Here is a 23284-nt window from a genome sequence, read left to right on the forward strand (position 1 = left end):
AATCCTAGGTGGTTAATCATTCTGCCTGTCTACATTCTGCTGTAATTTACAAAGAAGCAGTAGGTCCTTCCTGCCAATAATACAGGGAAATGCTACTTAGTCCTGTCACTCAGCCTAAAATAGTCCTGTATAAGTGCAGACAAAATTCTCTGGCCCTGTAGGATCCCTGAGCTGATGAGTCATCCGAGTGCTTGAGTCCTCCTTTTCCACACAGTACCAAGTGGAATGAAAGGTTCATGACAGGATCATGGCTGTTTCTCATAGAAAGTTAAAATGAGTTCATCATCTGATAGATTGGACAGTCAAAGCAAACACGATGTCTAACTAACACACAACATGAATACCAAGTTGGTATATTAAAGCTGATATATGAAAAGGACTTTTGTGCTTTCTGCATCTTATTTATTCTTTATTGCTCTCTGAAAAGCACATATTTCTCTAAGCTTTTATTGTAGCCTATGGGAAATTTCAGTCTTTTTATATTCCAATTGCCAATCTTAAATGCTAACAAGGAAAATGAAACAGCCATTGACTTTGCAGTTACATTTATATTAAGCAATGCATTGTCTATGACTATACACATTAAAAGGAAACATTTGGTAACCATTATTATTACTTTCTTTTTTGAAATATACTTGCAGGCTGCAGTTGGAATTGATACTCAGATCATTTACCACAGAGGTGAAAGTGAAGAACTTCTCAGACGAGCCATGGAGCTACAACAGACAGCAGCTTACAGTAAATATACAAAGTTGATTTCATTTACAACAAGACCATTTGAAATATATCCACTGTTTAAATATCTGCACCCATAAACAGCTTTTAAAATGTAAATATAATCAGTTAAACAGTTGGCTGAAATCAGTTCACAACAGTTTAGGCATTCAGGAATCTGGATTTCTACAGTGGAGGATAATAATAATGAATGAGAGCACTAAAATTACAGAAATGACCTCTTCAATTTTTCAGGAACTTTGGAGTTCCTTAGACTTTCTCCTGTGTAACTTTGGAATTAATCTCCACAACGCCAGATAGCACTGGCTGAGTGAGTTAAGGCAAACAATGGCTATGAGCATCAAGGTTGCTTATGACTTTAGATTATATAACGTCAAGAGTGCTATTGTATCCTATGCTAAAAAATGTCTTAGCATACTACCTATGGTATATTAAAGGCTTAATAACAGACCTCAGGAAGAGAAAATTTATCTTTTTGAAATGCTACTTTGATATCATTCAATTATATCTCCTAACTTCTCCCCACAGGTAATGTTTTAACCATTGCAGACACCAGCCATCGTGTTAATGGCACTGTGGCACGAATGCATGCTGTGCAAAGCAAACTGATGAGAGCCATCACAAAAATGAAATCAGCAGAACTAGGTTGTAAGAAGTTTCCTTTTTATCATTCTTTGCCTTCAAATGCTTTACAACACATTTTATCTTTGCATCTGGCCTATGAAGTCAATATTAAGATTTCAGTCCCAGGAAGGCTCAAACAGGTTTGATGGAAATGATAATACACAATCAATGCCAATGTGTTCATGATAAAATTATGTGTTTTCCATCAGAACTTACTAACATTTGTTTTGGTCCTCCTTCCGACAATTGTCCTCTCCCGTTGAATTCTTGATTTTTTCAACGCTTGGAGAATTTACAAATCTGTGGATGGATTTCTTCTGTTGATTGTCAGAATCTAATACTTGTATAATCGCATACAGAGTATTTGGGAGACTGATTACTGACAGTCTTGACTGACAAAATCTCACTTTAGTTTCTCAGACATCCTAGAGCATCCGGCTTATAACCAAGGATGTTCAGTCTTCATTAATTCCTGCTAAAAATAGCTGGCTTTTTAATACTAAGATATCATATGCAAAATGCTATTTATTTATTTTAGTGCCTTGGATTTCTCTCCATGGAAAATAACTTTCATGAAAAATATTCAGTCTATACATAAATTTTCTTTTAAAACAAAGAAAAACAGACTATCCTTGGCTGTGCAACAATCTTCAGAATCCAAAGATAACTATCTAGAGCTATGGGGAAGTGAGGATTTGTTATACTTAAAGAATTAATGTAATGGTAGACCATCCACTAGGAGTTCTGAGTATTCCTTGTGGAAACAAAGAGAAGACCAAATAAGCGAGGTTGGATTCCATTCTGCAGAAGATAAAATCCTCCTAATCTCACCACTTCTGAAGTACGCGCAACAGCTCATTTGAAACTGTCAGTGTTCATTTCCTCTCATCCCCTATTTATTCTGTAGTGGAGGCCAGACAGCGCTTGGAGAAAGCTAAACAGAAGACTGCAGAGGCTGTTAGCACTACTGTGACAGTAACACAGGCTACAGACCCCATGGATGAGAATGTGAGGTTGTGGTCTCAGAACCTGCAAGACTACCACCATGACTCAGCTGCCTACGACAGCGCTGTGCACTCAGCTGGGGATGCAGGTACAGCAACCTGAGTTTTGCTATTCTGTAGTATTAAAAGAGAAGGGAATCATTGCAGCATCATGTTGTAAATTTGTTTACACTGCATTTTCGTTGCTTATGATCTTACAGAATTTTATCTATAGGAAAATACTGTAAAAAGCAGCATTTGCCATGAGGCTTGACTCCTCTTTAAAACTTTTAGATACATGAGCATTTTCAAAAATGACTTAAACACTTAAGGGCTGAAGTCATATTGGCTTCTATATCAGTTTTATTAGGGTACCATGGTCACACTGAAATGTTAGGCAGATTATTTACATACTTCTTACCATTATGATACATGGTTTAGGTATTGTTTTTGTAACATTGGGAGACACTGAAAAACAGAGCTGTTCTATCCTCAGTGGTGCAAACATAGAGTTGAAAAGGTCCCTGATTTGATAAGCTTGTAGTCTAAACAAAGGAGTCAAAGAGGAATAAGAAGGAAATACAATATTTAAGCAGGATGATTGCTAGAAAAGCTTGTAAATATGACATTAATTTCACTTTTACTAGGAGGGGCAAGGAAGAAGAATAGAGAACAAATGTGAGAATTTGTTGGGAAGAATGTAGGGTACCAACAGCAAAGGAGGCTGCATTGGAAGTGCTCCAGTTAGATGTAGCTGTGATTCACAGCCTGAAAAAACAGATGTTGACTCACCTGAGGATAACAGAGTGCTTTCAGATCTGCTGTGTGCATTGTCAGGAGTGGGTGACCTGGAAACAGGAATGTCCATCAAAGCCCAAGAGGAAGTCATGAAATATGTTCAACCAGGTGCCTACAGCATCATGACAATAACACTGCCATGGCAGAGAAAGCCTCTGAGCAGATTTGCCTAAACTGCCCTTGCCCAAAGCCTGAATGATGTTTTTGGAAGGGTAAGAACATGTCATGGCTATGATGTTTGAGAAGACTTCCTGCATTGCCATAGTGAACAGAACTGATGGTTTTCAGCAGAGGATGAAGTGTAGTTTGGGAAAGAAAACACTAAAAGAGGAAGTATCTTTGTGGAAGGTCATAGTCAAGGTCTTTCCTACTTCACTGTTTGCTTTCTACTCTCTTTGTGTTGTATGGCTAGGAAATATTCATTTTTATTTTTATTCCAAATACTAAAATTAAAAATCATTATTCTTCTATGTTGAAGAATGCCATATAAAGGTTAAAAAGAAGTGGTTTATGGCAAGATTTTACAATAGTACTTGGAGTAACAGACAACAGTTTGGAGCATTCATATCACAGCTGTGTTTCTGTCTTCATATCTCAAATTTCAAGCAGACAAAAAGCCAGTTTTTCAAGATATCTGATCAAACACAGTTTTGATATAGTTGGTGTTCTTAAACAAAACAAGCAACAACAAATAAGTAATGCCTGAAATTTGCTGTGTCACTATTTGAGCTTGGAATTTTTTCTTTTAACACTAAAGCGGGCTTTTTTTTTCTAAGCGATTATTGTGATATGCTTCATTTCAAAAGGCAGAGCAAACTCTGCAAGAGAATTATTCTACTGTTGTGTCTTTTGTTGATGTTTTTTAAAGTAGAATGCTTAATGCAGTCTGGAAATAATGTGTTACATTCTTTCAGTGTGCTTCTTTGAGGACTTACTGAAAAAGTGGCACCTTTTATGTACAGTAAGGCTTATATGCAATATAAGCGGTCCTACAAATATATGCAATCCTATATAGGATATAAGGTCTTTCAGGACTTAAGAAGAGTAACTGGAGAACACAATGTTTCTCACAGCTCTCTCCTACACTGAACTGGGAGACAAAAACACAAGTGAAAGAGCCAAGCAAAGAGAGAGCAAGATTGTATCAAATACAGCTTTCTACTGTGCCCAAAAGGATGCGGGCTGTGTAGGACTTCATGGGATCCTCTGATACTCTGTGCTACTCTGAGTGAGGCTGAGAGCTGCTTCAGTCTATAGTCAACATGAAACAGCACAGAACAGAAATATTTTTCCCTTCTTTTTAATGCCAGTACAGCTGAGAATTAGGTTCTCCACCTGTCTCCCTATCTTTTCAGACAAGAGTCAAAATACAAGGGGAGCAACACAAGAACAGGTGGATGCAAGCTGATAACCCTTAAACCATAACTAAAAACCTGACAAATCAGATCTTAACCTTTGCAGTGAATCCATGTCATTAAAAATTAACCATGAATAGTGGATCTTGTCTGCATGAAGCTTGTGGCTAAAATCACATTTAATTATACTCAGCTACTTATACCTATACTTAATTAAAGATGAAAAATGATGTGATGTATGAATATCCTTCAAAAGGTAGCATTTCAGTGGAATCTGATGTGACAAAACTGATTATTATTAGGAGTAGTTATTTTCTTTTCTCTGTAATTTCTCTGCTTGTCTTTCTGGGGAAGCACTTCTCTGCCTTTGAACACATTCAAGCAGTTACATTTCCCTTTGACCATGATCCTTCTCCCACACATAACAAGAGACGTTGCAATTGAGACTGGAAGCACAGGACTGTGATTCATGACACTGTCGTGTGTAGACAGGAAAGCTGAGGAGTTTGGGGCAGATAGTAAGTACAGTTTAGGTGCACATTCATCATCTTCTGAGCTTCTCTGCCATTGTACAGCACAGAGCTTTTACCACAGGCTGAAAGCAGCAATGTTTCTGTTAGCACAGTGGGCTAATACATCACTCTGCAGCCATTGCTTCTATCTGGGTGGTAACCTCTGAAAGAAATGCACAGCTGAGAGCAGAGGGAAGCAACCTCTTCAGCTCCCCTAAACTGAATTTGAAAAGCTCATGAGCCTCTATGAAATTCCCAGGTCAGCCACAGATCTCCAGTGAGATGCCAAACAACTAATCCTTCTGCTCCAGTTGCTACATCTGTAAGATTGGGTTTAACATTTATCTGCCTTGAAGGAAGATGAAAAGGTTAAAAAGATTAACATTTACAAAGCTCCTTTAGAAAAATGGTAGATAGGTACAACACCATAGTAGTTACTATAAGTCCCATGAAGAAGTAGCTGTGTTTGTGCAAAGCAAATAATAAATTTTTTCTTCCAAACACTTTTGCACATACTGATAAGAGACTAACCTGTCTGAAATCAGTGCTTCTCACACACCACACCTAAGACTTGTTTGCAAGTACAAGGAGATAGGCTGGTTGAAGAGTGCAAGGAGCAATTTTCCTAGTGCAAAACTGGTGTTGCAAAGAGGAACAAAACAAGCTGTCATTTCTTTTTTAACTACAGTGAAGAAACTTACGGAAGTCTTTCCTCAACTCCTGGATAAACTGCGCAAAGTAGAACAGAAGGCACCAGCAAACAATATTTCTTCCAGCATTCAGAGGATCAGAGACTTGATTGCCCAAACAAGGAGTGTGGCAAGCAAGGTAAAACTTTGAGATGTGCTATTTGGTTTCTAGTGCTAATTATCACATACATCTTCCTAGGAGCTTTATTTTCTTGGGCTATATATAAAGACTGAACCTTGAAATCTCCTCCCAACTGCTTAAGCAAAATATGTGAAAGTCAGTAAAAGATTTGCAATTCATATTTATAAGCAATTAACATTACTGTAGTGTTCACTGTAGACTGTTTCTACTGGGATAGCAGCTTTACTTAAGTGATAAGCACAGCGTTAACGATGGCCACTGTAAAAGAACCATTTACAGGTAAAACTAATAGTTCATTACTCAACTGACAATAGTAGTTAGATGCCAGAGTAATTATGGCAACTTAACACAAACTCTCCTCAGTTGATAGTATTCTGTTGGTTTTTCTTGTGAATTAATTTTCTGCAAAGTAGGAGAATCTTTTACTCATGCATGTTTAATAGAGAAAAGTGCTTTCATTTTCATTCATTAATTATGAAGGGTTTTTTCTGTAACAAGAACACTGAGGTCAAAAATTAAAACAATTTTTAGTTAATTCACAAAGATCAAGAATTTGGTCCATTATTACATGCTCACAATGCTGTCCATGTACATTTAATATCAATATTCTTAAGCAGATTTAATGAGGAGTTTCAACTAGTTTAATATTAATTTTCTATATCCTCTTTACAGCATCTTCCTTTAGTGATTGTTATAAACAAAATTCTGAGTAGCGCCTCTATAGGTGCTGATACCATTCTAGTACTAAGAGAGGCTACTGAATAAGATTTCTTGTACATTTACCTCAAGTAATTTCCACAGACAGCAATAATGTGTCTCACTTTGCACACTTGCAACTGCAGGTCCAGGTTTCTATGATGTTTGGAGGTGAATCAGCTGTTGAAGTCCATCCGAAGATCAATGTGGAGGAGCTGAAGTCTTTCACTTCCATGAGCTTGTATATAAAGCTTCAGAAAGACAACCCACAACTGGCAGCATCTCCAGACAGATTCATTTTGTACCTTGGAAACAAAAATGTAAGAGAATAGCCCAGTTAATTTATATATATATATTTTTAAATGTTGCAATAGGTAAGTTTATTTGCCCTTGTTTATTCCTCTCACCTTTTCTTCACTTCAAAAAATACAAGGTATCTACTGTCAGTTGATTTGAAAACTGCTACTGACTTAGTGCCAAGCAAAGTGCAAATGCTTCCAGCACCCCAGCACTCCTGTCCCTGAAACTTCTCACTGCAAGTAATGAAGGAATGAAGGGTTCTCTCTGAGAGGCAAACTGGGCGGCTCACACAGCATGCTCTTGTGGTTGCAACTGCTGGGAGCTTCACTTGCCCATTTGCACTGCCAGTACTGAGCAGTTGTCATTGCTCATATTGCTTTTTGTGGGCCACAATTTAGCCAGGTTTACATTGCTGAGAGTGACAATTCCAAACCTCCAAGGCCAGAAGTCCATAAGCTAAGAAGGCTCTTTGCCTGAGGCTTGTGCTGCTGCTGTACATCTGTACTTCACTGCTTTGAAACGCTTAGAAATGGCATATGCTCTCACTACCTGCAAATGCTGTGAAAGAGTTGCTCATTAAATTGTGATTCCTGAAAGAAGAAAAATTGCATCTACAAGCCAAGTAGAATCCTGACAAGGTCTTACCTGAGAAGGGTAAAACAGCATGCTTTTCTTTTTAAACTTTTCTAAAAAGAACGTCTACTGAATATAAATTAAGAGAAACCCTTCCTGGTAGAAGAATTATTTGCATCATAGTACCTAGGCTTCAGACAAATTTTTCTTCCTATTTAACATGTATGCACAGTAAATACTGGTAAGTAGCTTCTCATTAAACATGACCAATTTACAGTCAGTAAAAATCTTATGACCTTGTATTTTCCTGATTAAAAATGGATAAAATGTCAGACGTTTTCTCTATTTGGTGAAGGAAACTAATTAGAGAATTAAGCTTTTAAATTATATTTATTTAATACATAAGATATAAATCTAATATGCACAATTAAAAATATAAATGCATTATATAATGTATATATTATTTTAATAGGATATGTATGAAACTTTTTTTTTAAAGCTCTCTTTTTGTTTTATATAGCCTTATGCCTTACCAGTGCTCTGCAATAAATCTGTTTCAATGTTGTAGCTCCAATATCCTTCTCCATTGGTGTTTTAGGTTAAAAATTACGTGGGGCTGGCAATTAAAAATGACAACCTTGTCTATGTCTATAATCTGGGAGACCAAGATGTGGAAATACCTCTGGATTCCAAGCCAGTCAGCACTTGGCCTTCTTACTTCAGCATCATCAAAATTGAGAGGTAAACAGGCAATGGATATCTCACCAAATTCAAAAAGCTTCGAAGAGAAAATAAATAAATAAATAAATAATCAGAAAAGGCTGTCCCAGAATTGCTTATTACAGAATAGTAGTCTTAAGTGTCTGGTTCTTTTCCTGCTGAAATAAATCGAAATTTGCTTTGCTTTTAGAGAACCAGGACCCATGGGGACATGAGGGGGAAGGGAAAGCATCTGTAATTTTTCTATTTCTTTCCCTGTAGAATACCAGTCTTCTAATGAAGGGAAGGGAAAAAAAACACCTTCCTGGAGCTGGAGGCTTGTTGTTGTTGTTTGTGGGTTTTGGGTGTGTTTTTTTTTAAGTGTAGCATACACAAACCTCTCTTCTCTTACAATTTCCTTCTGCAGGATTGGAAGACATGGCAAAATGTTTTTAACTATACCAAGTCTTAGCAGCACATCGGAAGAAAAATTCATCAAAACAGGAGAGAATCTTGGTCCTAGCTCTCTCCTGAATTTGGAACCTGAAAATACGGTTTTCTACATTGGTGGAGCACCTCCAGACTTCAAGGTTAGTCAGATAAATACTTCATATTCAGAGCTTAAATAATACTTGCTGGGCTTCCCTTTAAATACAGAAATGGTTAGAAAATGGAATGTCCTTACTTAGTAATTTATTATCCCAGGACTACCTCTTCTATCTACAGCAAAACCTACTACTTTCTCCAGTATATCATGCCATACAGTGGGATGATCAGATTCCTAATAGCTATCAGTAAGGTTTTCTGAAAAGTAATAATAAAAGTGATTTTATTTTAATTAAATTGCATAAATCAAGGCCTGGTAGCCCAGCTCAAAAGGGCTACCTGGTTTGCAAGATACCCTTTTATTTTAAATGCTGATGGATCTTTGGTAGTCAACAATTTTTCTTTTACAACTATTACAAAAATGAAAGGTAAAATGCCATTTACACTAGCATGGTGTAGCAAACTTCTGATGCACTGATTTGTTCAAATTTAAAGTGTCAGTGGTTTAAATCCAGCCTTGCAGTGGAATGAAGACTTGTCTGTGCAATACGTGCCTGAAAACTTGCAGGAGCTGGGTGCTTTTGCCTGGCTTTTAGAGGATTGCACCCACCACATCACAGTCAGCATGAACACCTCTGTGAGGCAACTTTTTGGATTTAGAAAATATTATCACAGAATCATAGAATCACCAAGGTTGGAAAAGACCTAAAAGATCATCCAGTCCAAACGTTAATTATGAATGATCTTCTTATTGTAGAAAATGTATCACATAACCACTCGAAATCTCATACTTAAAATAATTTAATAGAATAGTAGAAGAAACAAAAGAAAAAAGAAAAGAAACAAGACACTTTACCAAAGCACAGGTTTTTTGCTGCAGATGAGAATCTCACTCTCTCTTACAGCTACATATATTGTATGCATATATTGCTGCATTACTGTTACTATTTTATTGTAATCAAAATGGAAATAATGAGAAGTCAAATAAAAGTTGCTGTCAGTGATCAGTCTCTGAAGTGCAAGAGGTGTTATTAATATCACACATGTTCCACAGGGCAGAGTATTTTAATATTAAAAGAATTATTCACTAATGCTACCAGATTTATTCTTTTGTATCTTTCACCAGTGTGGCTATTTAAATTCCATTTGCAGTGACCTTTGTTAAAAGAAGGAGTTTATATATCCTGCTAACTGTTTAAAATAATACCTACTGAAGCTTATACACCGGTACAGTCTTCAAATCCAAATATACTGAGTTTAAAGTGCTCTTTCATTCTTTCTCTTTTGTCATGGTAGGAAATTTTTTTTCAGGGAACAAAGAATGTCTATACATTAGACATGAAATATCTTTGGAGAGATTCAAGTACTTCAAGCAAGATTTGGGATTAGTCAAATTCTAACTTCCTTTTTCCAAGTGCACCCCCTTCAAAACCATCAAACTACAACAAAAGTTCTTGCCTCACCTGCCCCAATCTCCTCTCTGTGAGGACATCTTTATGCTCCATATGCTCTTTTTTTGTGTGTGGAATATTATGTCTAATGGCTGTATCTTAATATGGACTGCAGTCGCTATTCTGAGGCAGCAATATCCCATTTTCTCACAGTATGAGGAGTACAGAGATAAACCTGATCCCAGGCACAAATGCTTTTGAGACAAACCAAATAAAGCTTGTATGCTTTCACTTCCCTCTTTCTGCACAGCTCCCTCCCAGCCTTGACTTGCCTGGCTTCATCGGCTGCCTGGAGCTGGCTACCCTGAACGACGATGTGATCAGCCTGTACAACTTCAAGCACGCCTACAACATCGACACCACCACATCGCCACCTTGTGCCAGGTAGGGGACAGTCCCATAATCGCTTCTCGTTTGTAGGATGTGCCATTCGCGATAGTTCCAGTCGGTTTCAGACAGCTGGGAAGGTGATGCCGAGTTGTCCAGAAGGAACTTTGCCACTTTTAATTCCTAGTTGTGTCAAGAAGCTGAGCTTAGATATTTGCTCTCCATTCATTCTCTTAGAACCTTGTTCCAGCCTTGGAAATGGAAGTGTGGAGGGAGTGTTTCAGCTATGCCATGAGGCAGGAGCTAGACTTTCCTTGGACTGCTTGCCAAGGTCAGGGTTGCTCCTGCCTTAAATCACTTCCCTGTAAGTGATACGGCCACAACCAGTTATCTCCAGCAGCCTGGTAAACTTGAGTGTACTCCCATGCCCAGCTAACAAAGACAGTACAGAAGTTACCTTTCAACCACACACTCTGAAACCCATAGTACAAATCCCCCAAATAAGCCATACATACACTGGGAAATGTGGTCCTTAAAGTAGAAGTGAACATTTACCACAGCATTTGTTTGGCACAGGCAAGAGTGGGCATTTTGTTCATACAGTGCTAGGATCTCTCCATACACAAAACAGGAGAGAATCTTGCAGATTTCACTGCAAGGGAACTGCAGAGGGAACAGAAGATGAGAGCTGCTTCCCTCCAGGTCAGTGCACATGGCCCATTCCTTGTCTCTTCAGAAGGACCCATTCTCAGTTAAAGGCCATGGAGAATACAAATAGATTTCTACACAAACCAAGCAACCTCTTAATAGAAATATATGTATATCCTTATAATAAGGAGGTGTCATTACCCTTACGAGGATCAGCAAAACAATTTCCTGTCCTTTACATACAGCACATACACCTTCAAATCTATACATTTCAGAAGAAAATTCTCAGAATTTGAAAGAAGAAGCCACCAGCCTCATCACTTCCAGGAGAAAGCATCAGTTCAGAATAATCATTTCAAGAAAGTACTTTAATTATAAAGGCCTATAAATTTCTCCAAATGAGAATGGGGACCATAGTGCTGATGCTTTTTTTTTGCTTCCCTGACTGATTTTTTTCATAGAAATAAGTTGGCTTTCACTCAGAGTCGAGCTGTGAGTTATTTCTTTGATGGTTCTGGCTATGCTGTGGCAAGAAATATTGAGAGGAGGGGAAAATTCAGCCAGGTGACACGGTTTGACATTGAAGTTCGAACACCTACAGACAACGGATTGATCCTGCTGATGGTTAATGGAGTGAGTATCAAATTCTTCTCCTGCTCTTTAGCCATGAGTACCACAATTCTCCAGCACTTGCAATATCATGGGAAATACAAAATGTTTAAATTCTGTAAAGTGGTAATAACTTTGTGTTCATCTCGTACATATTGGGAGAGAACTGGCATAAGCTTTGCAATAAGTAGAGCTGGACTCTGCTTGCATCCAGAAATGTTTAGGACTTTCAAATGGTAATGCCACTGTGATGACCCCGTGATGATACATCACTTAAGATCAGATACATAACTTTGTTGAACATATGTGCAATTTGTGTATTACAGTGAAAAGTGTGATTTGTGGAATACCATGCCTGCTCACAAACACTTTTAGAAAGATTGTGTAAACTGCCCCATTATTCCATTCTGCAAGGACAGCTCATAGTTACTATAAATGTAATCCCTGCTTAATTTTCAAGTTTAAAGTTTTCAAGACAAACCCAAGCTGTATTTTCATTTAAAAGCACTAGATTAAGACCAACTTTTATTACTTCAAGTAATGACTTCTGAGTGTGGAATAATTTGTGTCAGAGACGTTAGTGCATGGCTTCTACTTGCTTTTAGAGTGTTATTGTTCCCATGTTTCCATTAAGTGTGGGAACAACAGCAGGCACACTTGAAGAGAACACAAACAGTAGGATTACAAGCATTAACCCAGATCTGCAGCTACTGTAAACTGTCCTTTCCGCATCTTTTATGTTCAGATTCAGAATGATACAAAGTCTGTGCTACACATCTTCATTTCAAGCCCTCCCTAGAGATGTCCTGGAGCTTCTGTTTATAAAATCTAGGACACTCAACCTCTGAAGAGAATCCAAACCAAGAAGTAGGAATAGTTGGGAAATCTAGAAACCAAATATACAGTAAATACACTCTACTCATTTCTCAGTCTTCATCAAATACAGTGATCAGGGATGTGAAAAGAGATAATGCTGTGCTATTACAGGCATCTTGACAGAAGCTGCTGATGCAGCCCTAACTATTCTAGCACATCATTGTTTTTACCAAGATAGTAGCTTTCCTTGGGGCATGTGCTATTATTTTGACAGAAAATATATGTGTTAACATTACATATACTTTGCTGGTGAAGAATATTGACATACCTGTCATATTAAATACAATTTCTCTAGAGAAGCATTTCACCAGGCCTTCAAATATGTGGTGTTTCTCAAACAATTATGTGTCTACATACACATATGTTATGCATTAATCCAGAAATTCTGTTCTAGTTTTGGAAAAATATGATCTTTTCCCAGTAGCCTGATGTTTGTGATGTCAGATAATCTCATTACAGTGTTTATTTTTTTCTTAATTCCTGACACAATCATAGTGTTTTTCTGACTGTCTTTTTGTTGTTGTTTTGTATTGTTTTATGTAGAGTATGTTCTTCAGTCTAGAGATGCACAATGGATTCCTGTACCTCCGCTATGATTTCGGTTTCAGCACTGGCCCAGTGCTGTTAGAGGACTCCATGAAGAAGGCTCAGATTAATGATGCCAAATTTCATGAGGTAAAGATATGGGGTTACATTCATAGCCATGTGGTTAACTATCTTGGCAGCTCCAAAGCAGCCATGATTTGTTCTAACACCCATTAGAAGAGGAAAAGTATGAAAGGCCAGGTAGTGATGCAGAAGTGGGCAGAAGAGAAGAGTAGACTCATACCTCGCATGTAAAAGAGCACATCATTCCTGTCAGCACTGAGCCACTTGGTGGGGGTCTCTCCCAGATTCCTGGTGAATCAGTGCTTGCGGGCAGATTCTACGTACTGATAGACAAGAACAGGACTTCTCATGTGGGAAAAAGAAAAAAGAAAAAAAAGTATTTGAATTCAGATTGGAATTACTGCAGTGATAATTACATCCTTTGAATATACAATTCTCCTTAACTAAAAACATGGCGTGTTGTTAACTTGACTACCTTAGTTATGCATTGTGTTACAAGAGGTATTGTATTTCCCATTTCATTCAAAGTAATTATTATTCAGGTAACAATCTTTTATATGCAGATAGTATTTTATTGACTTACGGAGATCATAAACACCAAAGGGTATTGGTTTTAAGAGAATTTACTTTAAGCCAGTGTAACTGTGACAGTGGCAGTAGCAATAACAAATTCCCCCTAGTGGCTTGTTGTAAATGTGATTCAATGTAAACTCAAACTATAGCAACAGTTACTGTTCTGCTCAATTTTTTTTAAGTAGGAATACAATATCCCTTTTATGCTTTGACAATACATTGAGTTATTATAGAAATCTGCCCTATCTTCTTGTATACATCAGGAAAGCACTGCAAAGTTGATGGAGTTTATCTGTTCGGTGCGGAGTAGAATTTGGTATGGGGGTAGTTTTGTATGAATTTAGTCATAAATGAAGCATCCTGTTTCCTCAGGCATTGGAGAAATTGTAACATGAAAATAAGTTCCCTATTAGTATTGACAGCCTATCCTATTTTACAACCAACTTTTTTGATAAATGCGAATAACTGTTCAAATAAAAAGTCATAAAGGTACTACTGATCTTGCAAAATCACCATGACAACTTACCAAAGGTGACATTTTAGTAACTTTTAAGAACATGTTTTTCTTTTCAGATTTCTATTATATATCATAATTCTAAGAAGATGATCTTGGTAGTAGACAGACGACATATAAAAAGCGTTGACAATGAAAGAACAGCTATGCCATTCACAGACATCTACATTGGAGGAGCACCTGCTGAGATCTTACAGTCCAGGTTAGGATTTAGTCATTATCTTCATGTAATTTAAGTTGCATGTGCTGAAAGGCTTGCAGTATATCACTGTTATTTCTCAGGAAGCATTTATTTAATGTGTAGGTGACTGAGCACTAGCACAGGTTGCCCAGGTTGGTTATGGAGATTCCCTCCTTGAAAAGACTTGAAAGCCTCCTGGACATGGTCCTGGGGAAGCATCTCTAGGTGTCTATGCTTGAGCAGGGGTTGGACCAGATGGCCTCCAGAGATCACTTCTAATTTCACTCCTTCTGTTATTCTGTGTTTTTCCTAGCTTCAGCACCTTGTGTGAAACAACCCTTAGGACAAACTTCTAAGCTTTTTTTCAGAGTTCTGTGGTACCAAATATTAGGATGGATCCTGCACAGATAAATTCTGCTGAAACTGGTCCTGTTTCAGTTAGACATGCATTAAACAGCTCCCTTTAGCTCAGAGATTCAAAAGGGCTCTAGCTGCTAACTGAAGAGTCACAACTGCTAATAGAAATACAGGTTCTCCTTAAAATAACCTTGATATTTTAAAGAAAGAGAGGTTAAAGATAGTAAATGTTGCAGAATAATTACTAGGAATTACTGGTAAATCTCCTGAAACTTTATTTTGTTTCCAGGAAGCCCTTTTCTTGGAACTGATAAATAATGAGATGTAATGATACACACTTATAGATAGCGACAAGCCCCTGTAAAAGAAAATGATGCCTTTTGATCCCATGCAATTAATTGAACATGAAAATAAAATGGGAGATAAGGGAGAAGTAGCCTATGCAATATTCATAGCTCTTCATAACAGTTTGTCATAAGGGAAAAAAACAGGTGGGGTTGTAGGAAGGAAAGGCTGCAGTGGATTATAAAATGCCTGGAAAAAGAAAAAAGGACATAGTAGTAACTCCTCCATTTTCACACAATAAAAGTTCTATAGCACATGCCCAAAGGATCTGTCTTAGGTTCAGTATTGAATACGTTAATGATTTAGGGGTGGGGCGGGGTGTGTGGGGGGGGAAGACCAAAGGATGGTGAAAAATACTTTCATTAATCAAGCTTAGAGAATACTAGAAGGATGTGGAAATCCATGCAGTTGAGTAGCCCCATGGCAAATTAAACCTGTTCACAAGTAGAGGATGTCAGCACTGTCAGTATCATCTCATGTGAGGTGAGAACCCAGCACAAAGAATGTCTACATGTTTGCTAAGTCAAAACTCTGAATTTCACATTCATTCCTTCAGTGTATTTGTTCCCTGATTATCTCCTAGACTGGTACCAAGTAAGCCCCATGTCATTCCCTGCTCTGTCACACACCCTCTCCAGTTTTTGGCAAATTTCTTCTTCTTCACACAGCTTGAATATTGAGGATAAATTCAGTGACATTTCTCCTGTGCTGTAATGCTGTGATATCTTGGTGAGGATTGGAGTAGAAAAACTTTGAGCAGTGAGCAGCAGCAGCTGGGATACAAGACTGTGCTATGCACCTCAAATCTGGCATAGAAAATATTCTTGAAGCCCACCTAGTGCTCTAATTTAAAAGTATGTAAACCTATTCACCAGCAATCAGTATTTACTCTTACTTTCTTGACCTCTGTTATTAATTCTTGTTTAGAAATATGGATCCATTTGCTTCCCAGAATAAGAAAGGAGCTTGCCAGTAAGAGCAAGAAAGGAAAATCAAAACAGAACTTTTCTAAAATGATAAATGAAGGCATAAATCAATTTATTTTTACCATACGCGGGTACAAATCCATTTAGAAATATGTCCTTTTGTTTCAGCAACCATTTTTATCTTCTTAAGTTATTCTGTATGTGTTTTCTCTCTGAACTCCCATACACTTCTCCCTGTAACATTCATTTATTACAGCTGGCGCATCTTGACTTTTCAAAACCACTGATGTGGTTAAAAGACTGTTTTACATAAAGATGTAGGAATTGGGCACAAGTGAGGCAAACGACTGAAGCTCTTCCAAGTTTTTTAGAACACCTTGGCAATAAATGTATACTCTGGAAGGCAAAGAATATGTAATTGCAGCTTGTTTGACATTGTTTTCCAACAGCATTAGTTCACATCTGGCAGGAATTAATGGCTTTAAAGGCTGCATGAAGGGTTTTCAGTTCCAAAAGAAGGATTTCAACTTGTTGGAAGAACCAGGAACCCTGGGAATCAGCTATGGATGCCCAGAGGATTCACTGGTAAGCATACCTGAATTGGTGTCAATGAAAATCTTGGCAATGAATACATTCAAGAGCTTGACTTTCACTCCAAACAGTGGAAGGTAACTCTTCAAAAAAAGGAAATGAAAACTAATTCATTTTGTGTGTGTATGTGTGTGTGTGCACATGCTAAGACTGCTGACATGCTATCTGATTTTCAGAGAACTGCAGCAGAAGGTACTTTACTTGACACTGTTATTATATATGAGACTGTGATATGAAGGCTGGATTTGCAATACATTGTGCTGTATTCTATTATCAGGTAAATTAGTTTTTAATAAAGAAACAAGGAGAATTGTTCTCAAATGTGTCCTACTGCGGGTATTTGGGATGAAAAAACAGCAAGATATTCAGCCTTCTAATGAGCTACAAAAACACCCCTTAAGTCAGTCCAGCTCTACCTCTGTGATACACAGGCCAACTGCATCAGCTGTAATGCTGAGAAAACTGTCATTTACTTTCTAATGCTTTCCATCATTCATCATTTGTTCATTATAGTAAAAGACTGGTAAATCTAAACAGTTTTTGTGGTCTTTATACTATGGCTGTGACTACTTAAAGCCACACTGAGAATGCAAGGAGATGAAGGAGACCACCACTAGCATAATTCATTGCTCAATCTCACCTTCTATAAAGGAGGTATGCAATTTGGCCAGCTGCAGTTAGTCCTATATCAGACCCAGTTTTCTTTCTCTCTCAGAGGGCTGCTGTCTGCTGTGTCTAATCAGTTCCCCACACCAGCATTCAGTGACACATGCTAGCATGCTGAAGTAGTTCTCGGTGCCATACAACTCAGATAGAGGCTTAAGCTTCCTCTGCTTCTAGGCTTCTTGCTCATTTTTAATGTCAGCAGACATAGGATGGGGCCAAGTATCCCAGGAAACTAAAAGCAATTTGGCTTACACTGTCTAAAATATCTGTACTTCCTTATGATTTTCACAGCATGCCAGGGAGAGCCTCTGAAGTTAGCTTAAGACATACAGAAAAAAGAAAAAAAAAATTGAATTTTTATAGAAGAACTGAACTGATTTAGTCTTTAAAAGAAAAAAAAAATATAGCCTTATGCTTTTTATCATCTGATTGTTTTATGCAGTTGACATGTAAATTTGTTTTGTTTAATACACAGATATCTCGCAAAGCATATTTTAATGGAGAGAGCTTCATTGCATCAAGCCAAAAAGTGTCCCTCTTAAGTGAATTTGAAGGAGGCTTTAATTTCCGGACACTGCAGCCCAATGGGCTTCTGTTCTACTATTCTGAAGGAGTGAGTACATTTTTCTTTACTGTTTGTTTTATTTTTCCTTTGGATTGTTTTCCAGGAGAATATTATGGGTATAATAGAATGTCTCCCTTCATCTTTTAGTGACAGAGAAAGCAGTCTGCAGTATAGAAATATTCCTCAATGTCCTCATTTTCACGGTTCACATTTGATCCACAGATGAAACCCTGCAATTCCTAGACCTTATTTTGATAGAAATGCACATTGGATCTTACTGCATTGCAATCCCTATTTGGACCTGTAGATGCTACTAAAGTACAAATAATACTAAGGGCCTGAAATCTTCCTTCCAGGGGCATGTCCCTACAAGCAAAGACAGAAGGTTTGTTTGGATTAATAGGATGTTATTCTGAGTATTGCAGAGTTTTACAGAAACCAGTAAAAAAAACTGCTTATATTCCCTGTACTTAGACCTCCATGCATGACCAGGAAAAGCTGAACCTGAGAATGGCTCCTTGCAGCCATGGGAGGCCAAATCGCTCAAAATATTCCCTTGGAGAAGTGCCATGGGCAGAAATACAGACTTGCACTCCCAAAATATTGAGTGAACTAGAGTGATTCCAGAATTCTGCAGTTTCAGAACTGTATCAGCAGTACCCGCGAGCTCAGATGACGGAACATTTGCAGCCATCTCAAAAGTCGTCTTTGCCAAACTCGCAGAAGATCATAAGCAGTGCAGCAAGGAAGGCTGTACAACACCTAAAACCACTCCTGAACTTTTCTATTTTATAGTGTGGAATATTGCCTTAAATTGAAACCATGTTGGTTATCCATGCTGCTTGCAGAAATGAGACTCTGTGCACCACTTCTGCTTTTAACTCAAAAGCTCTAATCCTATGAGATGCCAAGTGCCCTGTTTAAGAAATGGAGGTTCAGCAATTTAGTACTTGACAGAATGAGACAGCATGATTCCTCTGAGTGCACGGTGGCAGTGCTTGTGCTAATGAAACAGATAATATTCAAGCTATGTGGCACTCTGATCCTGTATGCCTGACCCAGATAAAGGATCATATCTCTAAGATAATTTTGAGTGACTGAACATGTCTGATTAGAGGGAATTAAGAAAAGAAAAAATGCATTGGTCTTATGACAGCGGTAATCTTGCTAAGAGCTAAGCTGCTCTGTGTAGTACCACAGCATTGGTGCCAGAAGCACAAATGAAATGTAAACATCATACTTCCATGCTGGGTAAAAAAAAAACTCCTGTGACAGATACATGAAACATAATCAGCAACAGAATTCCCAGAATTCAGGCTTGAAAAACCACAAGAATATCAATTTGAGATAATCTCCTGTTTTGGTTCTCAGTTTGTCTTTGTGCAAGAGACAGTAAAAACAGGAAAAACAGAGATAAGAAATCTCCTCAGCTGGAGAAAGTAAATCCAACAGGAAAATGTACAGAACTGTTAACTTTCCCTCTCATTTATGAAGGTGTTTTTGTCTGTATTTCAGTCAGATGTATTATCCATCTCTATGGACAGAGGTGCTGTTGTTTTAAATGCAAGTGGAATCAAAATTCAATCACCAGACAGAAATTACAACGATGGAAAAACTCACTTTATCGTTACTTCTGTCACACCAGAAAGGTAAAGCTGTCCAGCACCTTTTAATCCCAACCTTTAGAATATAAATATTTCATGTAAAGATCATGTTATTGCATAATATTTTATTTTAAAGTGATGGGCTTTTCATCGATATTTTTAACTGAAAGTCAAAATCTCTTACTGCAGTTTGCCCTGTGACCTGAAGATGAGATGGTGGGAATTAAAACTAAAAGAAAAGAATCGTGGTTTTAAAAGCTTAGTCCTTTTTTGTTCTTAGGTATGAAATCAGTTTAATATAATTTAAAAGTAGCATGAGATTCATTCTTCATCAGGATTGATTATTCTGATTTGTTAAAGCAATCTCAAATTGACCCTGAAATAATTGAAGCATCTTCAGAAAAGGTACTCATTAGGGATACACAGAATGGAACATATTTAAAATACTTTTAGTACTGGCAGATGCAAATGTAAGATTAGATATGGCAGTGGGGAATAAATCTATGTACTCACTTATCAGAAAACTTGAAAGCATTGTTTTACTGTTGCTTTCTGTGTTTAGAAATTTCTTAAGAAGGTCAAACAGACAAACAATCTTTCTTCTAGAATCTTGCCTCTGCAGATACAGTCAGGCCATTCTTAGCCTTCTAACTGAAAGGAAGGTTTGCACCTATGCTTTCTAACATCTAAGAAATGTGGCTGAAAAAGATGCAAGTAAACAAAAGGTGCCCCAGAACAGCGCTGAGATGTCATGTTTCACTGAGTGCATTGATTTCTGAACTTGCCAAACAAAATCCATATTGAATGTTTCAGCTATACTCAGTTCCTCGTTAAGGCAATAATACTCTTCCTGGTACTTTCAGAAATTAATGTGTTCGTTGCAAATTGATATTAGGTAAAGAACATTGTATGAGGTCAAGCATCAACATATTGTTATGAAAGAGAAGGAAAAAGAGATAGGGACAAAAAGATAGGGACAAAAAGAAGCAATAGTATATGCTTAGAACTTTTATTACCCAAACATTGGTTCCATGTATTTATTAGTAATCCCTCGGTTTATGTATCTTCAGTGGGTGGGCTGTATTTTTTTGGACTTCACAACCCTTGCCTTTGGACACTATGTTGCTGTTGGGCCAATTGTACTGATGCTTAATGCACAGCTGGAAGCAAGAAGGTCTCTTCATGACTTCAAGTGCTGCTATTCTGTTAGTTTATATTGCACAGAACATTTTAGGCTTTTCCAAAATAAGCCTACAAAGTGGATGCTTTGTCTTTCCAGATATGAGCTGAGTGTTGATGACAAGAAACAAAGCAAGAAGAATCCAGTGAAGGACAGAGCAGGGAAAAGCCCCGACAGCATCAAGAAGTTCTACTTTGGTGGCTCTCCCCTCAAAACACAACAAGCCAACTTCACTGGCTGCATAAGCAATGCATACTTCACTAGGTGTGTGGCATCCTTCCAAACACATTACCAGGCAATTGCTGCCTGGCAGCTTGGGTTATAACTCCAGAGAACTGATTTATTTTGACAATAAAAATCCCTCTCTCATTTTGTGAGGCTAGACAGTATGTGTGAATAAGTTTCTCACCTTATTTTCTATGGAATCTGTTGGCACAGACTTGGTAGGTTGTGATATTGTTGAAGTGGGAATAATTTGATGTAAATCAGTTTTCAGTGTTGCACCTGCTAATGCTGTTTGTACAATGTGGAATTTGCATAGCTTTCATTTACATTTATATGATGTAGCTTTCATCTCGGCCTTTGAAACAAAATGATGCTACGGCGTCTCATAGATGCTGCTGAAATTAGGAGTTTAGTCATGTGAAAATGGTCCATATTTGTTGACTTTCAGAAATGTTCTAGTATAGAAGATTTTAAAGGGAAGTTGGTTTTGCAGATTCAGGCCCTCTGTTTTTGAAAGCATGGGTAGAACATACAAAAGCAGCATAGGCTGCCTACAATACCCAAACACTGACTAATATATCTGTATTTTTATTCACAACCCAAGAATGAGAAAAGTCCATGAAACATGATTTAAAATACAAATGTAAATTACTGTGATAATTGCATCACTGTTAAAAAAAAAAATTAAAAATAAATTAAAAAGCTGATTTTGTCATCCTCTCTTTGAAACATAGATTGGATCAGGAGGTTGAAGTGGAAGATTTCCAGCGGTACTCTGAGAAAGTTCAGACTTCTTTTTATGGATGCCCTGTTGAATCCCCACCAGTTGCTCTCCTCCATAAGAAAGGAAGAAACTCATCAAAAGCCAAAGGAAACCGTAATAAAAAGGTTTGCTACAAATAGTATTGTCACAAAGTTGGTACATACTCTGTTGTGTCTGTAAATTCTGTAAAAAGTTATGGATCCAAAAATGTAATACTTGAGGAATACTTTCTGTGTAGAAAAGGAAAGGATTCTGCTCTTTACACACTGAATCACTGCAAATGACTGCCCTGACCAGGTCAATCTGGCCTACACTCAGAACATTTTCTTTTACTGGAACTGTAGAACAAAATCTTTGACATATTTTAAAATGTCCTGCAGAAAAAAACTCTTTTTGGTTTCTTCTACAGCCTAAGGGCAACAAGCTTTCTTCAGCTACTTCAGTTTGGCTCACTCTACTGGGTGCAGTAAGCACACATATGTATAAATGAGAAAAAAAATCCCTATTCCAGCATGAAGCACTTTTGGTCCAAACATGCTCATTTATACTCATGCTGTCGCTTATATTATCAAAAGCATAGAGGAGGAGTCTATCAGGAAAACTGTAAAAGAATGGATTATACTTATATACAGGTATTCTGTTTATCCCTTCTGCTCTAAATTAGCATCTATAGCAGATCTCTGTAAGGAAAATCTGACTTGGAACCATTCCTTGTATTTCTGTAAGAAAACAAACAAACAAACAAACAAAAATATATTATTAACTTATATGTAAGTAATCCTCTTTTTCAATGTCCAGCCTCAGTTAAAACTTCAGGTTAATGGTTCTCTTTCTGTGAAGGTGGGTAGAGATAAGGACAAGACCTCACAGCCTTCAACTGGCCTCAAGAAACTGTATCAAGAAGTGAATATGCAAAGAGACCCTCAGTGCCACTTGCCTATGAATCCCAAGGCAACTGAACACGCGTATCAGTTTGGAGGTACAGCAAACAGTCGGCAAGAATTTGATCACATACCAAAGGATTTCAGTGAAAGGTAATGGGACTTCAGAAATAAAGATTATACATACTGAGGAGGCAAGAGATGTATATGGGAAAAAAAATGAAGGAAGGGGTGTATTTTTGCTGTTACTGTGTTTTGGTTGTTTTTTTTTTATCTTAGGCAAATTTTTGCAATGCTCTTTCAGTTACATTCTTTCTGTAGAGCCTTCATCTGTATCGTATATTTTTTTATAAAGTTTCTTTGCTCATTTGCATGAAGATTTCAAGGATGTTAGTTATGTACAAGCAGTGCATCATCAGTCTCTTTGTGTGAGAAGTAATGGCGTTAGATTAGAGCTGGAAAACATGATTGTTCACCAAGAAATGAAGCACAGTTATGTGTTGACTGGGTATTAGCAGCTGTTTAGTGCTCGGGAATCTACACCATGCAATAGGACTTAAAGCAATGAAAACCATGTCCAGTTCAAGCCATAACAGAAATACAGATAATTTATAATGAGTCCAAATATAGTTGATATTTAACTCCCAGGCTCCCACAGAGTATGCCATATGGTATGTTTTGACCAGCACAGGATTTTGGCTTAATACTTTCCATGAAAGACAATAAATTCAACAACACAGT

The 23284-nt window shown here is 37.6% G+C and overlaps 1 protein-coding gene across 1 annotated transcript in view; it reads left to right on the plus strand.

Moving 5' to 3' along the window:
• Positions 1-23284, plus strand: part of LAMA4 (laminin subunit alpha 4) — a 90395-nt gene that overhangs the window by 58540 nt on the left and 8571 nt on the right. The window contains exons 15-31 of the mRNA XM_015858724.3: positions 642-738; positions 1264-1380; positions 2267-2452; positions 5696-5835; positions 6681-6854; positions 8006-8148; positions 8534-8696; positions 10354-10487; positions 11540-11711; positions 13107-13238; positions 14319-14461; positions 16518-16653; positions 17801-17938; positions 19406-19539; positions 20774-20938; positions 21634-21787; positions 22503-22696. Coding sequence (XP_015714210.2) covers positions 642-738; positions 1264-1380; positions 2267-2452; positions 5696-5835; positions 6681-6854; positions 8006-8148; positions 8534-8696; positions 10354-10487; positions 11540-11711; positions 13107-13238; positions 14319-14461; positions 16518-16653; positions 17801-17938; positions 19406-19539; positions 20774-20938; positions 21634-21787; positions 22503-22696 — 2522 coding nt within the window. The remainder of the gene's footprint in view (positions 1-641; positions 739-1263; positions 1381-2266; positions 2453-5695; positions 5836-6680; positions 6855-8005; positions 8149-8533; positions 8697-10353; positions 10488-11539; positions 11712-13106; positions 13239-14318; positions 14462-16517; positions 16654-17800; positions 17939-19405; positions 19540-20773; positions 20939-21633; positions 21788-22502; positions 22697-23284) is intronic.

Source organism: Coturnix japonica, chromosome 3, assembly GCF_054131305.1.
Source record: "Coturnix japonica strain WE chromosome 3, WE-NBRP24, whole genome shotgun sequence".
Classification (NCBI taxonomy): Eukaryota; Metazoa; Chordata; class Aves; order Galliformes; family Phasianidae; genus Coturnix; species Coturnix japonica.